At 45.5% G+C, this 23,038-nt stretch overlaps 1 protein-coding gene across 1 annotated transcript; it reads right to left on the bottom strand.

The window, feature by feature from the left end:
• Window positions 1-3,546: 3,546 nt before the first annotated feature.
• On the bottom strand, window positions 3,547-5,199 carry LOC133925837 (stearoyl-[acyl-carrier-protein] 9-desaturase 1, chloroplastic-like). Its single transcript, XM_062371589.1, has 2 exons — window positions 4,408-5,199; window positions 3,547-4,314 (listed from the first exon to the last, which is right to left on the bottom strand). The coding sequence occupies exons 1-2, from the start codon at window positions 5,182-5,184 to the stop codon at window positions 3,745-3,747; spliced, it is 1,347 nt and encodes a 448-aa protein (XP_062227573.1). The 5' UTR covers window positions 5,185-5,199; the 3' UTR covers window positions 3,547-3,744.
• Between the last annotated feature and the right edge of the window lie 17,839 nt (window positions 5,200-23,038).

Below are 23,038 nucleotides of genomic sequence, written 5' to 3'. Positions count from 1 at the left end.
AGCGGGAAGAACTTGGCTGGTCGGAAACGGGGCGAGGAGCATGCCATGCCCTGGCCTCCGCAGCCTTGGCGCACTTATCGGCCAGTGCGAAAAGCTCCGCAGGGGTCTCGATCTCGTGCGTACCTAGCTTCTCGAGCATCCGCTCATCACGGACGCCCTGCCGAAAAGCAACAATAACAGCATGGGGGGCCACTCGCGGAATAGTGTTGCGAACCTGGCTGAAACGCTGTATAAATCGCCGTAGCGTCTCCCCTTCCTGCTGTTGGACGACGTGGAGGTCGCACTCCCGACCGGGACGTGCGAACGTGCCCTGAAAGTTGGCCACGAATTGGTGGCACAGGTCATCCCAGGAGCTGATAGATCCTGGGGGTAAGTTCATAAGCCAAGAGCGGGCGGAACCCCTCAAGGCAACATGAAAATAGTTTACCATCACCTTTTCGCTGCCTCCGGCCGCTTGGACGGCCGTCGTGTAGATCTGGAGGAACTCGAAGGGGTCGATGGACCCGTCGTACTTCTCCGGCAGCTCGGGGCGGAACTTGGAAGGCCACCTCACCCGGCGGAGCTCGGCGGTGAAGGCACGGCAACCGGTGCCGTACCCCGCAGCCCGAGCGGGGGTTCTTGGTGGCGAGAAGCGGCGAGCCGGGGATCCCCGGTGGTCGTGGGCCGGGAGAGAGGAAGCCTGGTCCTCTGCCCCAACCCCCTGCCGGGTCTCCCGCTGACGTTCGAGAGTGACTCGGGCATCTTCGTGGCCCCTCCGCTCATCAAGGTGCAAACGAAGGTCCCGGGCTCCGGACATGGCCAGGGGGACGGCACTCCGCCTGGAGACCCCTCGGCCCGTGCGGGTGTTGCCCGCTGGGGAGCCGGCTCTGGCGGCACCGTGCTGAGAAGTGGTGCGAGGACTCCCGGCCTGCACCTGGCGACGAGCAGTGCCGACCAAAGCGACGACATCTTGCATCCACCGGCCTTCCGGAGTGTTTGGCGTGGCCTGAATGGGCGGGTGTCTGAGGAGAGCTTGTGCTGCAAGCAACGCGCTCCCTGGGCTGGCCTCACTGAAAGCGAGCCTGCACCGAGGCGGCACCCGACGTGGTCCAGAGGCAGACCTGGCGGCCGGGGTCCCGACCACCTGCTGGGGGTCGGAAAGTACGTTGGCAGCGACGGCGGCGCTGATGGGCCCAGCGCCTTGATCCCCTTGGGCGGGAAAAGCCGCACGCGTGGATGGCGGCTGCCGCGGGTACGCAGCAGCGACGGGGCTTTCTTCGTGGGGCAGCGTTCCGTTACTGGAAGCGGAGCCGGAACGCTGGAGACGGTGCCCACCTACCATCTTTTCCTGTGGAGAAAAAAGTGAAACAAACAATCCAGGGATATTCCCCCCTACCTGGCGCGCCAGCTGTCGGAGAGTGAACTCCTGTCGCAGGGATCCCGAGAGACCCCTTTTTAGAGATTCGGCCGGGGGGATGATCCTGGAAAAACTTGTTTGGGAAATAAGCGGGAACGGAAATAAATGCGATGGCTGGCGGGAGACGATCACCCTAATGCAAGAAAAAGTGGGTACGCCGGGTTTTAGACAGGTTCGGGCCGCACGGAGGCGTAACACCCTACTCCTGTATGAGCACTATATTTATCCTTGAAGGGAATTCTTCAAGGAGGTATCTGGTTCTAAGGGGAGAGCTGTTTACAAAGAGCTTGAGGCTCTTATGTTCTAGCTTAACTTGAGCTGGGTCGAGTGTCTGTCGATCTATCTTTGGCCTGGTTCGTCGGAGATTGTTGGTCGTCTGGTGGTCGAAGGCCTTTTTTTCTTTTTTTTAGTGTTCTCCATCCTTTCCTTTTATAGGCGCGCCGACCTCAACATATCCTGAATGGGAAAGAGGGGACGCGAATGCCAAGGTGCCACGGAGAAAGGCGTAATCATTTCATTTTGGCGAAGTGACAGGGGCGGTGTTGAAATGCGGCGCGCATTCGACCACCAGCCGCTGCGGAAGCCTCGGGGCGCCCTAAAAGGGGCCCACCGGTCAGCCCCAGAGGTGCCCAGTGCGCCCACCCTGTCTTGTTCTTCTGCCAGGGCAGGGTGGCAGGCGGAGTGCTTCGATTCTGGCAACGTTATCCCGAGGCACCTGGATGAAACGGGACGGGACCCGTGCATTTAATGGACCCACGGCCCCCTGCTAGTGCATGGCAGGGTCTGACACTGGGGCGTGGGCAGCTGAGAATGTCAGGATGTCAGACCGCGCGTGCCTATTAAATGCGGCATTGGGCCTTTGACTGGATGACACCCTGACGACGGGACCCTTCGGGTCGTTGAATGATCTTGCGCGAACCTTCGGGGCACCGAGTCCTCGGGGGCTGCCACGTGCAGCCCCGAACACTCTCTCCCGAGTACTGCGGTGGGACCTTCGGGGCACCGAGTCCTCGGGGGCTGCCACGTGCAGCCCCGAGCACTCTCTCCCGAGCACTTCGGTGGGACCTTCGGGGCACCAAGTCCTCAGGGGCTGCCACGTGCAGCCCAGAGCACTTTCTCCCGAGCACTTCGGTGGGACCTTCGGGGCACCGAGTCCTCGGGGGCTGCCACGTGCAACCCCGAGCACTCTCTCCCGAGCACTTTGGTGGGGCCTTCGGGGAACCGAGTCCTCGGGGGCTGCCACGTGCAGCCCCGAGCACTCTCTCCCGAGCACTTCGGTCTTAGTATTTGGACCCTGCAGATCATCGGGGAACTAGGGTGCTCGGGAACCAGAGGCGGCGGCCCCGAGCACCTTCTCCTGGGACTTAGCGTTTTCTTACCTCGCAGGGTGGTGACATGTGGTGGATAGCCGGCCTGGCCTCGGGACTTAGGGACCCCTGGTTCTGAATACACCGACAATGATGGTCTTACCAAATTACTAAAAATTCAACATAAATAAACTATTATGATAAGTCATACGTTCACATGACTAGTGGAAATTTCCTTCTCAAAACCCGATACCAACAACCGTTTCCTCCATTATATGATGTTATCAGAGTAAAGTTGAAAATTTACCCAGGCCTTAGCTATGTTTTACTTAGACTAGCCCTAGGTCTGGATTATATAGTGATAACTTGTATCTTGATTCCTATATGGTTATATTTGTATACTTACGTTCTGAAAAACAATATAAATACTAATCATGGACATACGATGCCAAAGGGGCATCAGATTTTTCATTATCGTCGGCATTCTTTTTCTCTCTATTTTTTCTCTAAACTTGAGCTATTACAGTGAGTTGGCTCTCGCCGTACTTGTTCGTGAAAGATTTTTTTTTTTTGCCAACAGTAGTCAATATATTTCTAGGATTTTTTTTTTGCCAAAATGGACGCAGGGATATGAAATATATGAGATGCACATATCTTCTCGATTTCAAACTTGTAGTCTTGTAGGAAATCTTATTATAAATCCAATGATCAATGGATGCTTATTGGCTTTCAATTATCCCATGTCCGATTAACTAAGTAGTGGGTACTGGGTACTGACTACTGAGCCCACAGAATGCTAAACATTTTTTGCTCCGTTTTATATGCTCGTGTCAGTTACTCGTAGGATCGAAACCGAACAACCGAATCATATCTTGTCAAGATTCCAGAACATACATTCTGCTGGCTTTTTTAAGGGCTTCGAGTATCAGAAAGCATAATTACGGCATTGCGGATACATAAACACAGTGTGACAATGGCACTGACAGACAGCGCCATGGTGTGATCCTCTCAGACTCGGAAGTCAGCAACCAAACCAAGTGATTAGACAATCACTTCCCTATCAAAGATCCAGCTGAACTTGACATTCCTGGGCTCATCCTTCTTGGCCCTGTCCTCAGCTCGCTCCGAGGCCCGTCGCATCCTCTGCGCGAGCCCGCAGACGAAGTCCCGGGCCCTGCGGCCCTCGCCGGAGAGCCCGCTCTCCAGGGTCTCCAGCTTCCACCGCTTGACAAGGAACTCGACGATGTCCGCATAGTCCCGGGCAGTATACACGCCGATACGCTGCGCGACGGCGGCGAAGTGTTCAAACAGGTTCGTGTCGCGGCCGTCGTGCATGAGGTGCGCGGGCATTGTGATCCGCTTGCGCATCATGTCCGCGATGGCGAGCATGGCGCCCTCCGGGTCAAGCTGCAGCAGCTGCTCCACGATTCTCCCGTACGCCGTCTCATGCCGCTTCTCGTCGGCGGCGATGGTGCCACAGGTGCGCGCCAGGACTTCGTCGCCGTGCGCCTTGGCGAGCCGCGCGGTGTTGCCGTGCGAGACGGCCGTCGCGCGCTCCTGGAAGCTCGTGTACACGAAGCCCAGGTACGGGTTGTTCTCCGTCCTCGGGTCCTGCAATTCAAAGCCCAGCCTCAGCGATCAGCACGTGAGGCTTCAAAGAATGCAATAGAGCATTGCAAGACCCAAGATGATGGCGATCCGTACCATGCCCGAGCCGATGAGGTACTGGACGGTCTTCTCGACCATGCGCATGTCGACGCGGCCGGAGAGGTACATGTACTTGCCAAGGATGTCGCCGTGGCGGTTCTCCTCGGCAGTCCACGCGCGCGTCCAGACCGCCCAGGGGCACGCGCTGGCCCCGGTCTCGTCGCGGACGCCGTCGAGCGTGTTGATCATGGTCTGGTACGTGGGCAGCGCCTCCTCCGTGACCATGTCCCCGACCAGCACGACGAAGTACTCGTCGGGCAGCCCCGCGGCGCGCGCGCGCAGCTCGCGGACATCGTGCTGGAACATCTCGGAAGAGGAGTCCGGCAGGAAGTCCGTCGGCTGCCAGCACTCCTCCACGGGCTTGAGCAGCGGCAGCAGCGACCGCGCCGCCCAGCCCTCCAGGGATCGGAACACCTCCACCTTCTCCGGCGGCATCGAGTGCGTCACGCGGGCCCGCACGGCCGGCGCCGCAACGGCTGCGGACACGCGGCACTGCCGGCGGCGCGCGGGGGTTGGCGCCATCGCCACCGGGCCGCGGGCGCGGACGACGATGCCCTGGGCCTGCATTGTTAGCTGTGCACGGTGCGCGGGAGGAGGTGAGTGACTGTGGAGTGACAGTGAGTGAGTTGATTTCTTGGACTGCGATCGCCGGCGCGCGTATATAATCTGGAAGACGGGATGCGACAAGCTGGAGCGTGGCTGGTGGGCGGAAAACCCGTGGGTGCAGTGGTTTTGCGAGAGGTTTCTGCAGGATGCCTGCCTGTCTGTGTTCATGGGCTGCCTGCTTGGCTGGTGAGTTGTGACGACCGGGCCGTCGGCCGTCGGCCGGTGACCCGGTGGATTGTGATCTCGGCCATCGGTCTCAAATTCGACGTGCAAATGGGTCCGACCTGTCTGGGTCAAATTGGAAACAGATTTCTGAGTCGAGTGCGACTACTGCAATTGTTTTTTCTTTTTTCTTTTTCTTTTTTGGCCTAAATACAATGGGTTGACTCCTGGTGGCCCTGGCCGCTGTGACTTGGTTGATTTGCTTGCTTATTTTGGCGTTTACCGAGTGGCTGAGTTTAATTACGGGAGGCGGATTAAGGTGAAACACCGTGGTCCGCCCCTCGATTTACAGCTGAAGTGAATGGCCGCAGTTGCCAAGTGGCCTTGTACGCGACACGCGCTGCAGAATATTGTCGAGTCGAGCTCACCACCACCGGCCGACAAGCTCATCCACTCCTGTCCTCTTAACTGTCCAGTGGCTTTGGTTTGCACTCAAAAAGAAGAAAAACGGGAGGCTTTCGTGGTCTCGTGGGGATCAGCGTGGCGCGGAGTCTCAACTGGCACTTGCCTCACGTGCAAGTCTGCGATCGCGTATCGTACAAATCGGGCGTGCGTCCTGCTGCCTTGAGAATGGCCGATCCTTCTGGAAAACCGGTTGTTCTTCGGCTCTTCCGGGCATCAGTCTCGTGTCTGGGGCACGGTACGACAGCACGCTACGCTCACGGGAAAATATCTTTGACACGAGAGCGATCGTCGGGTTTATGAGACTGATTCCATCCAGGGTTCTCACGGACGAATTGGAAACCACAGGTTGCTCCGTGCTTCACTTCAACGAAGACGTAAAGGTTGATTCTGTTGATAGGAAAAATGGTCCGATCTAGCTTTATTTTAACGTATAATAGTTCGGTGTGGAGAAATTATAGTCTTGACTATCCGATGAGTTACGTTAATTATTGCCAAAAAAACATATTCTTCGATAAATAGTCTCGTGAGGCGTGAAAGAAGTGTCGGATTATCCGATCAACGTAGCTCAAGTTTGTGTTGAAAACATAGTCTTTGAACAAATTAGTCTAGTGGTACATCCAACGGAGGTTGGACTATCTGGTGCTTATAGCTTAATCTTCGCTGAAAATATGCTTTCTGCAAGAAGTAGTCCAGTAAGGTATGCAGAGAACGTCGGATTATCTGGTGAGCGTATGGACGATCTCTCATAGAGAATTGCTCTCTGGAAAAATCACTCTGATGTATGTTATGGTGAATACATCGGATTATCCGGTGAGTGTAAAGACGATTTTGTGTAGAGAAGTTTGCTCTCTAGAAAAATTAGTCTGGTGTGTTATCCGGAGTAGCGTCGGATCATCCGGTGAGATTAATCAATTTCTTGCAGAGAGTTTGCTCTATAGAAAATATAGTCTGGCAAGAGACTCCATTGAGTACAATTCACATGTCGAAATATCTGGTGCAGATTAGGAAAGAGTTCAAGACTCCAGCTAATTGAACTCGTCAGATGGTCCAGCGTTAACATTTTTGTTCTTATAGGACTATCTGGTGTTCAGACCAAATTCGAGTCGGTTTAGATTGGAAGATCTGTTCAGGTTTTTTTTTTTTGCGTTTTTAGTCGAACAGAACGTGTTTAGGGTCGGAATAGAGTTCTAGTTAAATTTTATTCCAATCAAATGATATGTGGCGGCCAATACATCTCGGGGTAACAAGAATGTATTATTCTGAGGGAAATCAAGATTTAGTCTCCGATTCATATTTCATCGACCATCTCTTCCTAATTCATATATTTTTTTTAAAAATTATGTTATAATTCCTCACATAAGGACTCCGAAAATATTAGATCCCCACCTGCAGAAGCAAATTGTTGATAAAACTCCAAAATAGTTTTTTCTTTTGACTCGATCCTCTTCTTCTCCTTGGCATTTGGGAAAGACAAAAATTTATGTAGGAAACATTATCTAAAATTTCTCTTAGATTCAAACTCTCTCTTTTTTTAACAGAACGTGTTTAGGGTTAGAATAGAGTTGTACTTTGATTTCTTATGACTAAGACCATATCCCCTTTATAAATAGTTGATAGTTGCAGCTGATTACAAGAAACAACTCAGTTAATCGTAATTATTGCATCTACTTTTCGTTCTATTTTACTTATGCACTTTAGGGTAGTTTTAGAGTAGTTCTTCGCTGCTATTTTGAATCTCCGTGATTTGAGGTGTAATTCTTTATCGATTTGCTCGTAAATCGTCTGGACGACGATCTCTAAAGTTGTCGATCAAAATCCTTTGCTTATTTGTTTATAAATAAATCATGTGTCGCTGTGAAAAACGATAGTTATACATAATGAATTCATGTGTTGCGTGGGATTGTCAAATTGCCTCCCAACAGATTCTTTGACTTATAGTTCTTGTCTTTCGGTTTAACAGGGGTTGCACCCATGCTCAGTCTTATGGAGGAGCTTCAGCAAGAATGTCGCGGTGACGCATGGATGACCGGATCCACTACAAGGAAAAGAAGATCCTACACGCGAGGCGCAATCGGACAGTAAAAGTGGGCTCATGGATTAGCTTCTCTCGATTTCCAAATCACCGAACACCCCGTTTGGATCCATGAATTGGGCCCTGAATTGCGGAATTAAATCAGGCCCAATTTATTCCAGTTTTTTGATATTTAAGTGGGTAGCAATTGACTTAAATGGCCATTTCCACGGAATTGGATAACAGTTGGTCCAAGCCCTACAAGATTGAGAGCCTTAGGATGAGAGTGGTACCGAAATATCCTGTCCCGTTTTTTCTCCATCATTTTTGTTTTTTCATTCTTACATAGGAACGGGAGGGTGATGTCCGAAAACAGGATCAAAAATGATTAAGACTTCATCCCACTTGTTTTTATCGAAATCCCCCTCTTTATCCTAATTTACACTTGTACAGGCCCAGCTCAGACAACTCGCCAAGTTAGCCCACTGTCCACACACCCTGAGTCAGCGCCTCTCCGGCTCCCGAGTCGCACTGCCACCACTCTGCGTCTCTGCCCGTCCGATGGTCTTGCTACCCCCACGGCGCCACCGGCCTCGCCTCACCCTTCGGCCCGCCGTCGAACCATCTTGCCCCACGGCGTCGGCACACCGCCCATCCGTCCCTCCTACCTCATGGCACCGGCGCGTCGCCCGTCCGCCCGTCCTACCCTGCGGCACCGGCGAGTCGCCCATCCGCCCGTCGTGCACCACGGCACCGGCACACCGTCCATACTGCCCCGACGAACACCACCGACTCGCCCTCACTGCCTTGCCTCGCCCACTGTAACACCTTGAGTTTCAACATTTATAAAATAGTCAAAATTCACTCCTATTTTAATTGTTTCCTAAATATTAAACCATTATAAAATCAAATAAATATATATTTGAAGTATATATACTTGTATGCATATATTCAAATATATTATTTTAGTTAAGTATTCCAGATGAAGGGATCGGTGACGTCCTAAGAGGAGGGAGGGGGTGAATTAAGACACTTAGAACTATTTTAGCTCCAAAAATAACACAAGATAAACCTATATCAAATTCTATCTGAATGTGCTCTAGGTTTATCTAGTGTGTCTACTCTACTGATCAAAATACTTGTAACCTATCTAAGAAGGTTAATTGTAAGAATGTAAATGCGGAAATGTAAGTAAGGTAGAGAGAGAAAACTCGGTACAAGGATTTTTTTTCCCATGGTATCGTTGGCATGAATGCCACCATCTCTAGTTCACGTTGGAGCTCCATAAAGGATTTGCTTCCGGTCGACACCCGGTCACGACTCTTGAGCTACCAAATTACAAAGACAAGGCCTCCAGCTGGATGAGCCATCAAGCCACCAAGGCAAGGTCTCACAACTAGCCTCTTCCGATTCCTTGCTCTCGTGATCACTTCGGAGCTTAAGCCACCAAAACAAGAGTCCCTCTGTCCCCGCACAATCGCCTTGTTGCCGCTCCACACAAGGTCAGAGGGTCAAGTGAAAGGACAATGATGTCGCCTAGAGGGGGGTGAATAGGCGTTTTACAAAAATTAGTCCCCTTTTTCAGTTGGCCTAAACTTGCAGCGGAATATAAACTAACGGGTTTTTCACAAGTGAAAAATCTAAATATGCTAGGCTCAACTAGTGCACAATCACCCTAAATAAGTGTGGAAATTACAATTCTAAAGTGACAAAAATTACTCTAATCTAGCAAGAGATATGCAATAAAACTTAAATTGAAAAAGGCTGAAAACACTGTTCATATACCTGAAATTACTGTTCATCGGATACTCCGGTGAAGACAGGAGTCTCCAGGTTGTACAGGTCCGGAAACTCCGGTGAACTCCGGATTCTCCGGTTTCTGTACAGAACAGAGCCCAAAACTGAATAAAAAGGATGGGTAGAGAGTTCTAGCTCAAACCAAGTGATGTCGTGTGTTCCTGGAGATGATTTCAAGTAGATCAACGGAGAACCTACACTCAAATACACACAAACAAGTAGATCGAGCAATATGTACAAAGATTTGAGCAAGAACTTAAAAGTAAGGAAACAAAAGAGGAGACACAAAGATTTATTTCCCGAAGTTCGGATTCACCACCGTGAATCCTACGTCTCCGTTGAGGAAGCTCCAACGAGCTGGGTCTCTTTCAACGGCTTTCCTCTATCCACTCTTGATTTCTTCCCTTGCGGAGGCGAAATCGAGCCCTTCACAAACTTCCGTGGCAACCCACAACCTTGGGTGCTCATCGGCGACGCCTAACCGCCTAGGAGGCTTCACCTCCAAAAGTAACAAACACGACGACAAACTTCTTACCGAGAACTCAAGTGCTCAAGATTGGATTTTAGCTCACTTGCACTCAATCTTTCAATCTCTCAACCCAACTCACTTTTCTTCTCAAATCACACACTAGAATGGAGTGGGAGAGGTTCTTTTGACTCTAAAAATGTGTTCTTTCGTGCCCTTTGCAGCAGCCCCAAATGATGGGGTGAGTGGGGGTATAAATAGCCCACTTCAAAAAACTAGCCATTAGGCTCTTTTCTGGACTTTACCGGAGAATCCGGCCTACACTGGAGTCTCCGGCCACTCCAGGTACCGGAGAATCCGGTCTTCACCGGAGTCTCCGAGTATAGCACAGCTGACCTCCGAAAAACAGCGATAACTTTTGATCCCGGAGTCCGATTTCGATGATTTTGGACTCTATGGAAAGCTTATTCAGAGGGCTACACATCCCAACTGAATTCATGACCTAAAACACATAGGATCAAACTAGGAACACTCCAAAACCTATTTTGGACACTTCCACACTTTCCGCTTCGGACTCTTAACAACAAACTCTCACTTTGGGTTTGGTTGGGAACTCTTGAGTACTGAGATGCGACAATTAGCTCACGTTGCATCCCTCTTAATAGTGCAGCATACCTATACTCAAATTCAAAGATAAAACTCGTTTGAACCACTTTGAGCTTTTGAAAAACTTTCAAGTACCGCTTCTTTCTTCCAAACCTTGAGGGTTGCCAACTTTCATATATTCTTCACTCCATCTCTTCTTGATTCTTCATATGATTGATGTGAATCATCCATAGCTTCCCATGGTCTCGCACGGTCCATTGGCGCAAAGCCTTTACTCGCTCTTCACTACCGCCTTGGTCCTTCGGCGCCAAGCCATTTGCTTGCCCTTCACCACGGATGGTCCATCGCAGCCGAGTCTTGCTTGCCCTTTACCGTCTTGCCATAGAAAACTATTTTATATTCGACATCATCAGAGAATTCACTTTTTCATATGTGGAGTCCGCTTTTGTTCTTCACTCTTGACATATGTGATTTCAATTCAACTTATGCCTTCTTATAGATCCTAAGCCCAACTCACTCTCAAGCACAAAGCACATGGGTTAGTCCATAAAACCTAAATGACAACATTTATACCTTAAGTTACTTGATCTCCACAAGTAACTTATTAGCCTTCATACATACTGTCAATCTTCATATAGAATCTAACCTCACTCATTCTTAACCACATAGCACATGGGTTAGTCCATAAAACCTAAATGACAACATTTATACCTTAAGTTACTTGATCTCCACAAGTAACTTATTAGCCTTCATGCATATTGTCAATCTTCATATAGAATCTAACCCCACTCATTCTTAAACACATAGCACATGGGTTAATCCATAAAACTCTATTAACAAATCATACCTTTAGTTACTTGATCTTTACAAGTAACTTAGCTTTCAAGCTTATTGCTAATCTTATTGAGCTTCTTCTTCTTCTTATGAGCATCACTAAAATCTCAATGACTTTTGATGCAATTCTTTGAACTCATAGCATTTCTCAAAGAATTCATGCTTCATCATTTATGCATCTCCTATGGAATAACCTAATAGCAATTCTCAATATGATTGTTAGTCCATAGGCATTGTCATCACTTACCCGAGCATCACTTAGAGCTCATTCATCTTGATGTACTTTCAATCTTCCCATTATCCTAGAGTTCATGCATGTCTCTTCCCCATGCATCACCTATTGAACAACCTACTAACAATCTCAACAACATTGTTTGTCCATAGGTATTATCATTAATTACCAAAACCACACATAGGGACTAGATGCACTTTCATCAAGAAGTTTACCAGCGAGTCACCAAGACTTTAAGGTACCAGCGTATCACTTAGTACAAGGTTGGATAACTCCTTGATCCACTCTCTAGACATCAATCATCTAGTAACACTCTCTTTATGCCTATAAGCACTAAACACTCTCTAATCTTGTGCTTAATCATCTTGGATAATCACTTTAAGCACTTTGGTGGTTTGGATATCTTCTCAGGTGTCCATGAACTTCTCTGGACTCCAGCACCTTCAAATGATCGATTGGCTAGGTATTATAGCCTCAAACTCGCACACTAGTCGTTAGCACAATGGCTCTGAAAAGTTGTTAACACCAGATGATCCGGTGAGGACAATGATACTAATACCGGATCATCCGGTGAGTACTCTCACAAACTAGCTATTGGAACCCCACTCAAGCCTCTATGAACATCGAAAACACCAGTGTATACTTTATCTCCATAACCGGACTATTCGGTGAGTTATCTTGAGTCAATTGAGCCTTTCCTTCTTTTCTGTGTATATTACTCTGGTGTATGCATCCGGTGCACATCACTTTATCACTGGACTATCTGGTGAGTTAACTTCATCCAATCGAGCCAATGCAACCCTCTCTGAAAATAATACTCTGGTGTTACATGGCCTTCATCACCGGATCATCCAATGCCTTGAACTTCGTTCTACTTCTTTGCACTGTTCATTGTCCGGTATATTGTCTGGTGTTCATTCCATTCACACTGGACCATCTGATAGGTTGAACCTTTGATCTTCAGCGGTTGTATCCTTCTCTGGTAATAATACTCCAGTGCATTCATCCTTCTCAACACCGGACCATCCGATGGGTTGAGCCTTCTCTTCTTTTATCTGGAAATGCTCTGGTGCAACTCCCACTGATCACCGGACTCTCCGGTGAGGCTTAACCTTCATTCTTCAGCACAACACCTTCTCTGGAAGAATTACTCTGGTGAGCATTCTGCTCAAACACCGGACCTTTCGGTGAAGTCTTCAGGCCTCTCTTGTATTTGATAAATATACTCGGGTGAGTTCAAACACCCAGAGCACCGGACTATCTGCTGAGGCAAATCTTCCTCGGACTTATCCAATTCAGTCCAACTTTGTCCCGACTGTGGTGACTTCTTCATGTATTATATCTATGAGACCTACTAACATATATTTTTGACAAACATGTTACACCTACTGACTATGTTATCATTAATTACCAAAATCACAATCATAACCTAAAGGGGCCATTTTCGCTACACCAGAGAGCACCAAATTAATTTCTAAAGTAATCTTTGCAATAAGTTGAGTATAAGTATTTTAGTTTATTGCTTTTATGGTTCTTTGAGTGGAGATTTGAATTTAAAAGTCTCTCAAATTCAAATATATTTCTTAGATTCAATTTAGCTAAAATTCAGCTTGAATTCAAATATTTTGAATTCAAACCTCTCTCAAATCCCGAGGCTTCACCTTCAAACCTTTTCCTAATTCAAATACTCTTATTTGGATTGATGCCAAATCCAAATCCAAATCCAAATCCTAAATTCAGATACTCCTATTTGGATTTAATCCCAAACATCTCAATTCCAGACTCATTCAAATCCTCATCGAATTCACATTCCAATGCAATTCGAATCATTCGAGACATATTCAATTCATTCCAGCATTATAGCTTCGCAATTCAATTCATTACATTCAAATCAAAGTTCAAGTTCGAATCGCATATTCGAATCATCGTTCCAAAATCATGACAATTTTTTATTCAAATCCAATTTGAATTACCACAATCAATTCAATTTGAAGTCATTATTTTCATCATCATACATTTGATTTCAAATTCAAATACATTTATTTGAATCATCTTACATCCAGTTCAAAATTGGTTTCATACAATTGTTTTGTCATCCAAATATTCTCTCTCAAATCTTTACCCAAGATCATTCACTCTCTCGGCCATTTCTCTGCACCGGCCATCACTCCTCTCTCTGCCTATGATATTCCACTGGAAGCCAAAGCCAACTTCTTCTCCTCCTCTCTCTTCCTTCACATGCAAGGCACTCTCCTCACGCCATACATACACACACATGCATACATACACACAAGTAGCAACACCGGCACCCTCCTCTCCTCTCCTCTCTCCCTCGCTGCTCCTCTCCACACATGCACCACGCCACCATGTCCTTCTTCCCTGTTTCCATCACACAGCCACGCACCGTGTAGTACCACTGAGCCCACAGCCCAGCTGGCACATGCAGTCAGCCGGCCTTCCTCGTTGTGCCGTTGTGTGCGCTGTCGCTGACGTCGCCCATCCTTCATGCTGTCGGTCCGCGCGCCATGCCGCCCGACCGAGGCCGCATCAAGTTGCTAGCCGCATGCAGCCACGCCGCGTCGCTGGTCCGCCCGTGCCGCTGGTACTTCACCACCGCGCACAGACGCGATCGCGCCTCCGTCGTCCTTCACACCACGCCGCCGCTTGACCACATACAACTGCAACATGATCGTCCCGGCCCTTCCCTGTGGAGCCGCCGCCACTTCGCCATCCGCCACCAGTTTTTTCTTAAGTTCTTAAGTTTATAAAACAATTAGGCTAACAACTTGATCTAACTTTACTTAATAACCTCGCTAGATTCTATATGTCAGATTCGCTTAGCTTAGAGACGCATATTGGACAAGGTGGTTGAACACCCGCACATACTTCATGACTAACTTGCCCCTCTGCTAGAGGTCCAGGAATTCCCACTTCTTGATTTTCATCATCCCCTTGGGAATCTAATAATCGCGAAAGGCTTGGCGGAACTCCGCTCATGAGACGCGATGATCGGTGGCGTCCATGGCAAGATAGTTCGTCCACCACGCACTGGCCATGCCTTGGAGTTGATGTGCGGCAAAGAGGGTCTTCTTGTGGTCCTCACACCTAAGGAAAATGAACTTCTGCTCGATGGTGCATAGCCAATAGTCTACATCGAGAGGATCCTCGGCACGCGTGAAGGTGGGAGGACTAGTACGGAGAAAATCCTAGTAGTCATGACGGCGCTTGGCTCCTCCTCCTCCTTGAGGGGCCGTATTGTGCACGAGTGCCTCTAGCAAAGTGGTTTGCTCTTGGTGTTTCTGCTAGATTTGCAAGAGCACATCCGTCATGCTCGGCGGCGGATGCGGCACATGATTGTTCTCATTAGAACCCTCAGGAAGATCACCCAAATTACCGCGAGTCCTCATCCTACCATCAATTCCAAGATTAGTGACGACAAGATCTTGACAAGGAAGATAACGAAAAGAAATTTACGATGGCAAGGAATGGATAAACAACATTAATACGGTCAGGCTCCTTAAAGCCCATGATAACTAGTTGCGTGCAAAATGAGAGATAGGAACTGAAGTATGCTCAATCCTAATCTACGTATTTCTTTCTTGAGTGCATCACTCCCCAAACAAATCTAAAAATCACAATCATCACCCTTTGCGCGAGAAAGAAATATTTTTCACGCGAACATTGCTTGTGTAACTCATCGCACAAGCGACGCTTCATACATTGTTGCTAACGCATTCACTTTCCGTACCTTTGTCTTACGGGACACCCTATGTAATCGTCACATGGGTAGACGACCATAACTACCATCGTATGGTAGATGCTCATACATTATTGATAACATATTCGCTTCTCGTACCATCGTCGTACGGGACACACTAGATCCCTGCATCACACTAGTTGAGCCCCCGATATCAACCGCTATCGGGACGCGTCGCTTACCTTCTTACCTTTGTCGTCAATTACGTTGATGCAACATGAGTAAAATAATAGCACAATAAATAGCAATCAATAGAATTGAAAGATATATTAAACAATCATAATACTCATACAACACAAAGTACATCATAAAAGTCTCATACATAGGGCATAGTATAGCTAATTTTTAATCGTCCATAAGTTTCACGAATATAAACTACGTTCTATTACATAATACTTAAATCCACCAACTTAAAACCACTCATGATATAGATCCCAAACAAAGTCCTCCAGAAACTCATCAAAAGATGATGTTGGGGGAGCCCGTGTCGTCAATGGCATCGGGGTGGGTGAAATGTTGCGATTTGCCTAACAACATTTCCCTCATGTAGCCGGAGTTGTGGAACTACGGCACTTGCAATCCATTGGATGCCCTCGCACCTCGGCCACGGGGATGAGGTACCCGTGCGCATTGCACCACTGGAAAGCGGTGAGTTTGAGGTGCCATGCGGAACGATGTCATATGGTCCTCTCCATACAACACCCCACGGTTCACCAATCTGCAACGCACTTGTGGTTCCATGATGTGTTGCAGCTGATTGTAGTGCCTTCGCGTCTCCCAATGCTTGGTCGCCACACAACTGTAGGATTGGTCCAAGGAGCGAACCAACTCTGCCATACGATGCTCATTCAGATGGGCCGCATCCGGGACATCTTCGAAGTAGTTGATATTGTTGCCTTGAATTGGAAAGTAGATGAACGACCATTCATGCAGAACTGACAGCTCATCTCGAAGGGCAGCCATTGCCTTGTACGCCACAACTTGGACCACCATTTCTTTCGAAGTTCCAACTGCCTCATAGTAGTGGGGATTAGCCCGAATGTCTATGATCGTCAAGTAGTCCACCAAATCTGGACCGACTCCTCGAGCATACACCATGTACTCCAGCGCATAAGTAAAAATCACGCACCAAAGCATCTAGCGGAGGAGTGCAGGAAAACCTTCCACACCCTCAGCACGAGTAACCATCACCAACGCAAGAGCAGCCATCCTTAACCCATTAAGACAGAGATGAGTTAGAGTTCATGTTTAAACAGATTATCAGCAGGTAGAGGTACGAAAAGATCTAAGATAAGATGAGGAATAAAATAGAAAAAATACTTAGAGACTAAAGATAAACTTTAGTGGGTTGTCTTAGTGAGGTTGACATATTTTATTAACCCATCCCAAGTATTTTTAGACTACTTTATTAAACCAAGCTCTGATGTCACGTTGTGGGGAACCGTCCAAATAGTATTCGAACTAATCATTAGGACAATCATTTTTCCATAATAACAACCATAATGATTAATAGGAATACCGCCATGGTAGTCCTGACATGTGTTTACTTTCAGAATCAGAATATACGTCTTTCCAACAAGCACATCATCACAAGACATGATAAAGAGCGAGTAATTAAATCGAGTTACAAACATTTAAGTAGATTTAACTTTACATCAAAATACATAACCCGAACATTTGCTATAGTAGCTACGCAACGGAATAAGTTACATAACGATAAAAGATGGGTAGTGCCATTTGCCCTAAGACGCCACCCCAAAATAACAACACACGAGTAGAATGACACTACTCCTACCCATTGCCAACATCGACGGGCGTAAAATAGCCAAAAACTAAATTTTCCTCACCTAAAAATCAAACAAAGCATGTGAGTACGAATGTACTCGCAAGACTTAATTTATAATGACCACTTATAAATAGCGTGACTCCAAGGAGAATACATATGGGTAATTAGAAAGGACTCGTCCACAAAGGTTAACTAACTTCATACGCAAAAGCGATTTGCACTCAAGTGTAAGCATCTACACCTAACCAAACACCCTTGTATCCTGAGATCATCAACATAACAAAGCTGTACCTTGTACCATATCAACTATTCATGAACATCACCAGCTATGTCCCAATATTCCATCACAACATAACAAAGCTGTAACTTGTACCATATCTACGATTGATGTAAATGGACAGAAGCATGCTCATAACCGAGAGCACGGTAATTCGAATTAATCTTACACCCTGCAGTGGGGTACATCTTTACCCACACGATATGAGGACCATTCAGCTTGTGTCATCCGCTAAAGTGCACACAAGGGAGTACCCATGTCAACCATTTCTAATTGAGCTCCGACCATTTGAACATGTACCTATAGGTGCGGAGGTCCACTAGAGCTACTCTCGGAGCACCCTAGTTATGCCTAAAGGTGTGGAGGTAGATAGAACTACTTATTATCTACATGATCAACTAAAACTTGACTTATTATCGCATGTGTTATGTATTGCACTTTTACAAACTACTTATGGCAGTTAATCCTATCAAACACTTGTCATGCCTTAAGTATCATCATCCAGAATACATATCACCCTATGATTTACCTATCATTATCTATATTAACGTTGGACGACGTTTTGATATCTTGCATGCATAGGATTGAATACGTCTCCTCGGAGACGCCGCTTTTAAAATACGTCTCTTCAGAGATAACAATTTACTATTATTAATGTTAACTCATATACCATGAATCCTTGATGGTTGTGAATTGTATGATAGTTGTGAAATCCTTAATGTCATGTGGGATATGGATGGTGATGTGTAAAAATAGGTGAAAACTGTTTTAGCGCGGACATGTAGAGTGGTCCTCTGGGGAGTATGCTCCTGGAGGCTTGAGTTACTTGATAGTATTCATTGCCAATAAAGATATCTAGCCCAACCGCTTAAGGACCGAGTCATTGTGCCATCATGCTTAGCCACCTCTGTGCAACCATGCGTCATATATAGGTAGGACTTGACTTTTCATTTACCAGATTGGGTTGGGCATTATACTAGGAGGCTGAGGAGCAGCGAGGAATCAAGTGACCATCTGTCCCTTTGTTTGAATGTTTCTAGAACCGGCCAACAGCTTAAAAGGCGGCGGGGGGGGGGGGGTAACATTCAGTACAAGGTCTCTGGTACTTGAGCTATCTCGTAGAAAAACTTGTCAATGAAGTGGCTCGGTATGATTCGCTCCGCCGCTTGCAACGGTTTGGAGGCTGAGCATATCATGTGGATACAGTGTACAATATCTGCAGAGTGTAAAACTATTCGAATAACTGTGTCCACGGTCATGGACATGCAAAAGCAGTAACCCTGATTACTAGACTCACGGTGCGTGTGTCTTGATGAGTAAATATATGGACTAGATGTCGGTGTGATGAGGTTACTGGCTCAATCCATCAGGAGTTATGTGGTACTAGAGGTACACCAAAGATGATGAAAGGGATTACGGAGCTAGGTGTAACCCCTCCCAGGACCCAAAAAACCCTTAGATATAACTTCTTACTGTTTTCTAGATTTAAAACTTTTTCAAAAGTTTTGTTACCAGGTTACATTATTTAAAACTGTTTCAAAAGCTTGTTATCAGGTTACCTTATTTAAAACTGTTTCAAAAGCTTGTTATCAGGTTACCTTTGTTTTAAACGGTTAATAGTAGAGAATATAGATACCTGCATAAAACCTGCTTTACGCTTAAAATTATACCGCTTGATTAACTATTATGCACTTATCAACCCCTTGAAGTAGTATATGACTTGTTGAGTAACCTTCGTACTCGGTCTTACCACCTTCAGATTGTTGAGATGGAGATCAACCTCAACCCAGACGAAGTTAAAGCGAATAAGTCTAAGTTTGTGTCCGTACCCGAGTTACCTGTGGCATTAGGTTGTTCCGCTTGTTTCGCTCCGTTCCGCTGTAGGCTCTTCTGCCTAGCTGGTCTGTTGTATATCCTTGTCCACAAGATCATCTTCTGCCACTTTTAGGTAATTATTTTATTCACATTATGTATTGATATCATTCTGAAGAATTCTATGTGTATCAGCTACTTGATACAGAGACTGATATAGGAGGCACAGGGGAACCCGAGGTCAGGGCCCTGACACCCACCGTCCTCACCTCCTTGGTTTGTCCGACACCATTCTAGAACTTGGATGCTTCAATTTGGACATGTTTAAAGATTTGTTTAGTGAAGTGCAATGACTGCATTTTCATTTTCATCTCCTTCATACAGGAAGTTATCTCCACACCATCTACCAAGAAATACAACTAAATTATACTTTGTCATGAGAGATGAGGAACTAAGGATGTTTAAGACACTTGCAAGAAAAATGTTAGTTGTGCTTTATATTCACCTAATAATGGAAACTAAAAAGATCTGTTATCTATTTATTTTTGGCATTGTTGATTTCCTATGTGTATCTCACATACTCTTTTCTTCTTCTCACTTGATTTTGCAATCATAATAATTCTGTTCTTTAACACTCCTACAGAACACCACATATGTAACGTCGCATCAGTGCCGGTTCAACAGTAACCGGTACTGTTGATGTATTAGTGCCGGTTCTTAAACTCCTGCGCGCGAACAACCACTGAGGAGTTAAGAACCGGCACTGATAGACACTATCAGTTCCGATTAGATATACCAACTGAAACTAATGAAGCGTTGTAGTATAAAGCCCCCTTTCTCCCTCAAGCGTGACCAGAGCCGCCGCCATCCCACCAGAACAACACCGATTGCTATTTTTGCCATCTTTACGGTTGAAGGATTCAAGATTTGGAGGAGTCAAGTACTCTAAGGTTAATAGGATGATCTATATTTCTTTTTTAGATAGATTTACTTGGTAGATTGCTTTAGGGTTGATGGTTGGTGCTTGTTCTATGATTATGGATTTAGAGATGCAATTGAAATCTAATTTAAGAAAAGTTTGTAACTTTGTCATTGTTAGATGTATAGAGATTATCTACATTTGATTCTTAGTTGGATTTAGTTGCTATATTGCTCTAGATTTGAATTTAGGTGGTTGTTCCTTGGTGTTGAATTTTGGAATGAGCAAGAGTTCCAATATGATATAAATTAGAAAAAGATCGCTATTTTGTCATTGTAGATGATTTAAGGAGTAGATTAATAGTCACATATAAATAGATGTGGGTGCGTACATTAAAATCTATGGACAATTACAAATTTGCCACTACTTAAACCGTTATTGCCATTAAAAAATTATAAAAATACCACTAGAACTATCATTCAAGTGGCATCCTTGCAAAGAATGGGGAAAAGCCCTTGTTCCATTTTAATGCTAACTACTGGGGTGGAGATGAAAAAATTAATGATGAGGTCAATACTGATCTAACTAGACCTTTCAGAGTTGAGGAAGTGAAGCGTGCGGTTTTCTCTATGGAGAAAAATACTGCTCTAGGACCATACCACTTACCTCATGAATATGTTCCATGATTTCTATGAGCATAATCTAGTTAAAGCCTAACCCAAATAATTCCCCTATGTGGAATGATTTATAAAGGGAAAAAGTTTCTACCTGGCTAGTAGAAAAATGAGGCTTGGAAATGGTACGAAAACTGACTTTTGATGAGATGCTTGGTATGATGAGGTGTCTTTTATTGAAAATTTTAAGAATCTCTTTGAGATTTGTAATGAGCAAAACATTTATGTAACTATAGCTGCCTCGAAACAATGGAACTTGTCATATAGGAGATGGCTTAATGAAGATCTCCAATGTCAATCAAGAAGATTGAGAGATATTCTTATTACCTGTGCTTTGTATCCTGAGAAGGATAGGCCAATATGGAATTAGGGGAAATCTGAAAATTTCTCTGTGAAGTCTATGTATAAGCATTTATGTAGAAACCAGAATGGGTTGCCATATAATATGATTTGGAAAGCCAAAATGCTTTTGAAAATCAAAAATTTTATGTGGTTGTTGCACCAAAATGCTATTCTTACTAAAGACAATCTCACCAAGAGAAAGTGGAAAGGGGACTCGAATGCATTTTCTGTTTTGAATCTGAAAGCATTAACCATCTATTCTTCAGTTGCACCATGGATAAGTATGTGTGGAGTCTAGTTGGGATGGTGATTAGGGCTAACTACCAGCCAACAAACATTAAACAGTACTTGATTTGGGTCAATCAATTTCTTCCTGGTGCTGAAAAGTTATACATGGTGGGCCTAACAACTATTATATGGGCTATTTGGAGAATGAGAAATAGAGTGGTATTTGATAAAAAAAACTGTTCAATCTTAAACTAAGATAGTGTGTTGTGCCTGCTCTTCTCTGCATTATTAAGTAGGGCTCCAAGAGGGGGAACACCAGGACGTGCTGATGGCTAGCGTCCAGACCCTGCAGGATACGACACTTCTCTTCCACCCCAAGAAACAAGAGGATGAAAATGCAGCCAGCCAAGCCGATGCAATCATCAAGCTTAGCTAGTAGGATCGAAGATGGTGGGGCAGTTCAATTCAAGAGACTGTCTGAAGTCGTGTTTGGTCGCTTTTGGGTGTCTAGCTGCATGTTTAGGCTCACCATTTGTACATATTAATCTGATATATGCTGGTCCCATTTGTTTGTAGTATGATGGGTGTGTACGTTGGTTTTTGGCGGGTTTTGGTTGGGAACAACCCTAAGTCTTGTGCCGGTAATCTCGAATGTTTGTGCAATATCTTTTGTTTGTGTTTCTGTTCTTTGATTGCTGAGACATAATGTAATTTCTTTGCCTCTACGTAATGAAATTCAGGGACAACCTATTATGGAAAAAAGTTAGACAAATTGTTTGGTATAGAAAGTAGAGAGTAGAATAGATGATCATATCCTCCAGTATCAATTGCATTGTTTGACTCCAATATCCATTGTATTATTGGATTGTACTTTAATACAAGATGAAGGTTGTAAGTTGCGGTTGATGAGACATCTCCCTCCAACTGACAACGATAACTGCATATAGCAGTTATAAAATGAGTGAATCGCTCAAAACACTACGCTTTAGTGTCATATTCTCACATTGCATGATGTTTATACTTTCTTGCACAAAACACAATGTTTAACCCAATCATTCTCACATTACTCCAGATTTTACATCTCACTTGCCTTGGACCCCATATGGCAGTGACACAAGTACTTTGGATGCGCCACATATGCTGCCACATCTGCACAATTGATGTGGACGGCAAAGCCACATGACGTGAACCCTATGTTTTCTTTAAGTGGTGCTCCCATTGTATTTCAATCGCCCACAAAGAGACCAAGTCAGAGCAGCAGTGACTGAGTCAAAGCAATGACATTTAAATGCCGCATTTTAACTGCTATGATGCTTCAAATTTTTATGTAGCAACAACCACTATGGCAATAAGGCTTGGTGCCATTTTAGCCTACCATCCTTCTGCCAAATTTAGGCCAGCTACACACACGTGACACACATGTGACAGTCAAGGCCACTCGAGAGGTAAAATCTAGTGTAATGTGAGAAAGTTCAGGTTAAAACATGGTGTTTTGTGCACAAATGTTTAAAATCCGGTGTAATGTGATAATATGGCATCAAAATCTAATATTTTTTACAATTCACTCTTATAAAATTGATTAACCGTAACACAAACAAAGTGGATTATTGGGAGAATAAAATGGACCTTTTCTATTAGGATATCTGGTTAAACC

The sequence above is a fragment of the Phragmites australis genome, chromosome 1, assembly GCF_958298935.1.
Source record: "Phragmites australis chromosome 1, lpPhrAust1.1, whole genome shotgun sequence".
NCBI lineage: Eukaryota > Viridiplantae > Streptophyta > Magnoliopsida > Poales > Poaceae > Phragmites > Phragmites australis.
This window is presented reverse-complemented; position numbering and strand designations above follow the sequence as displayed.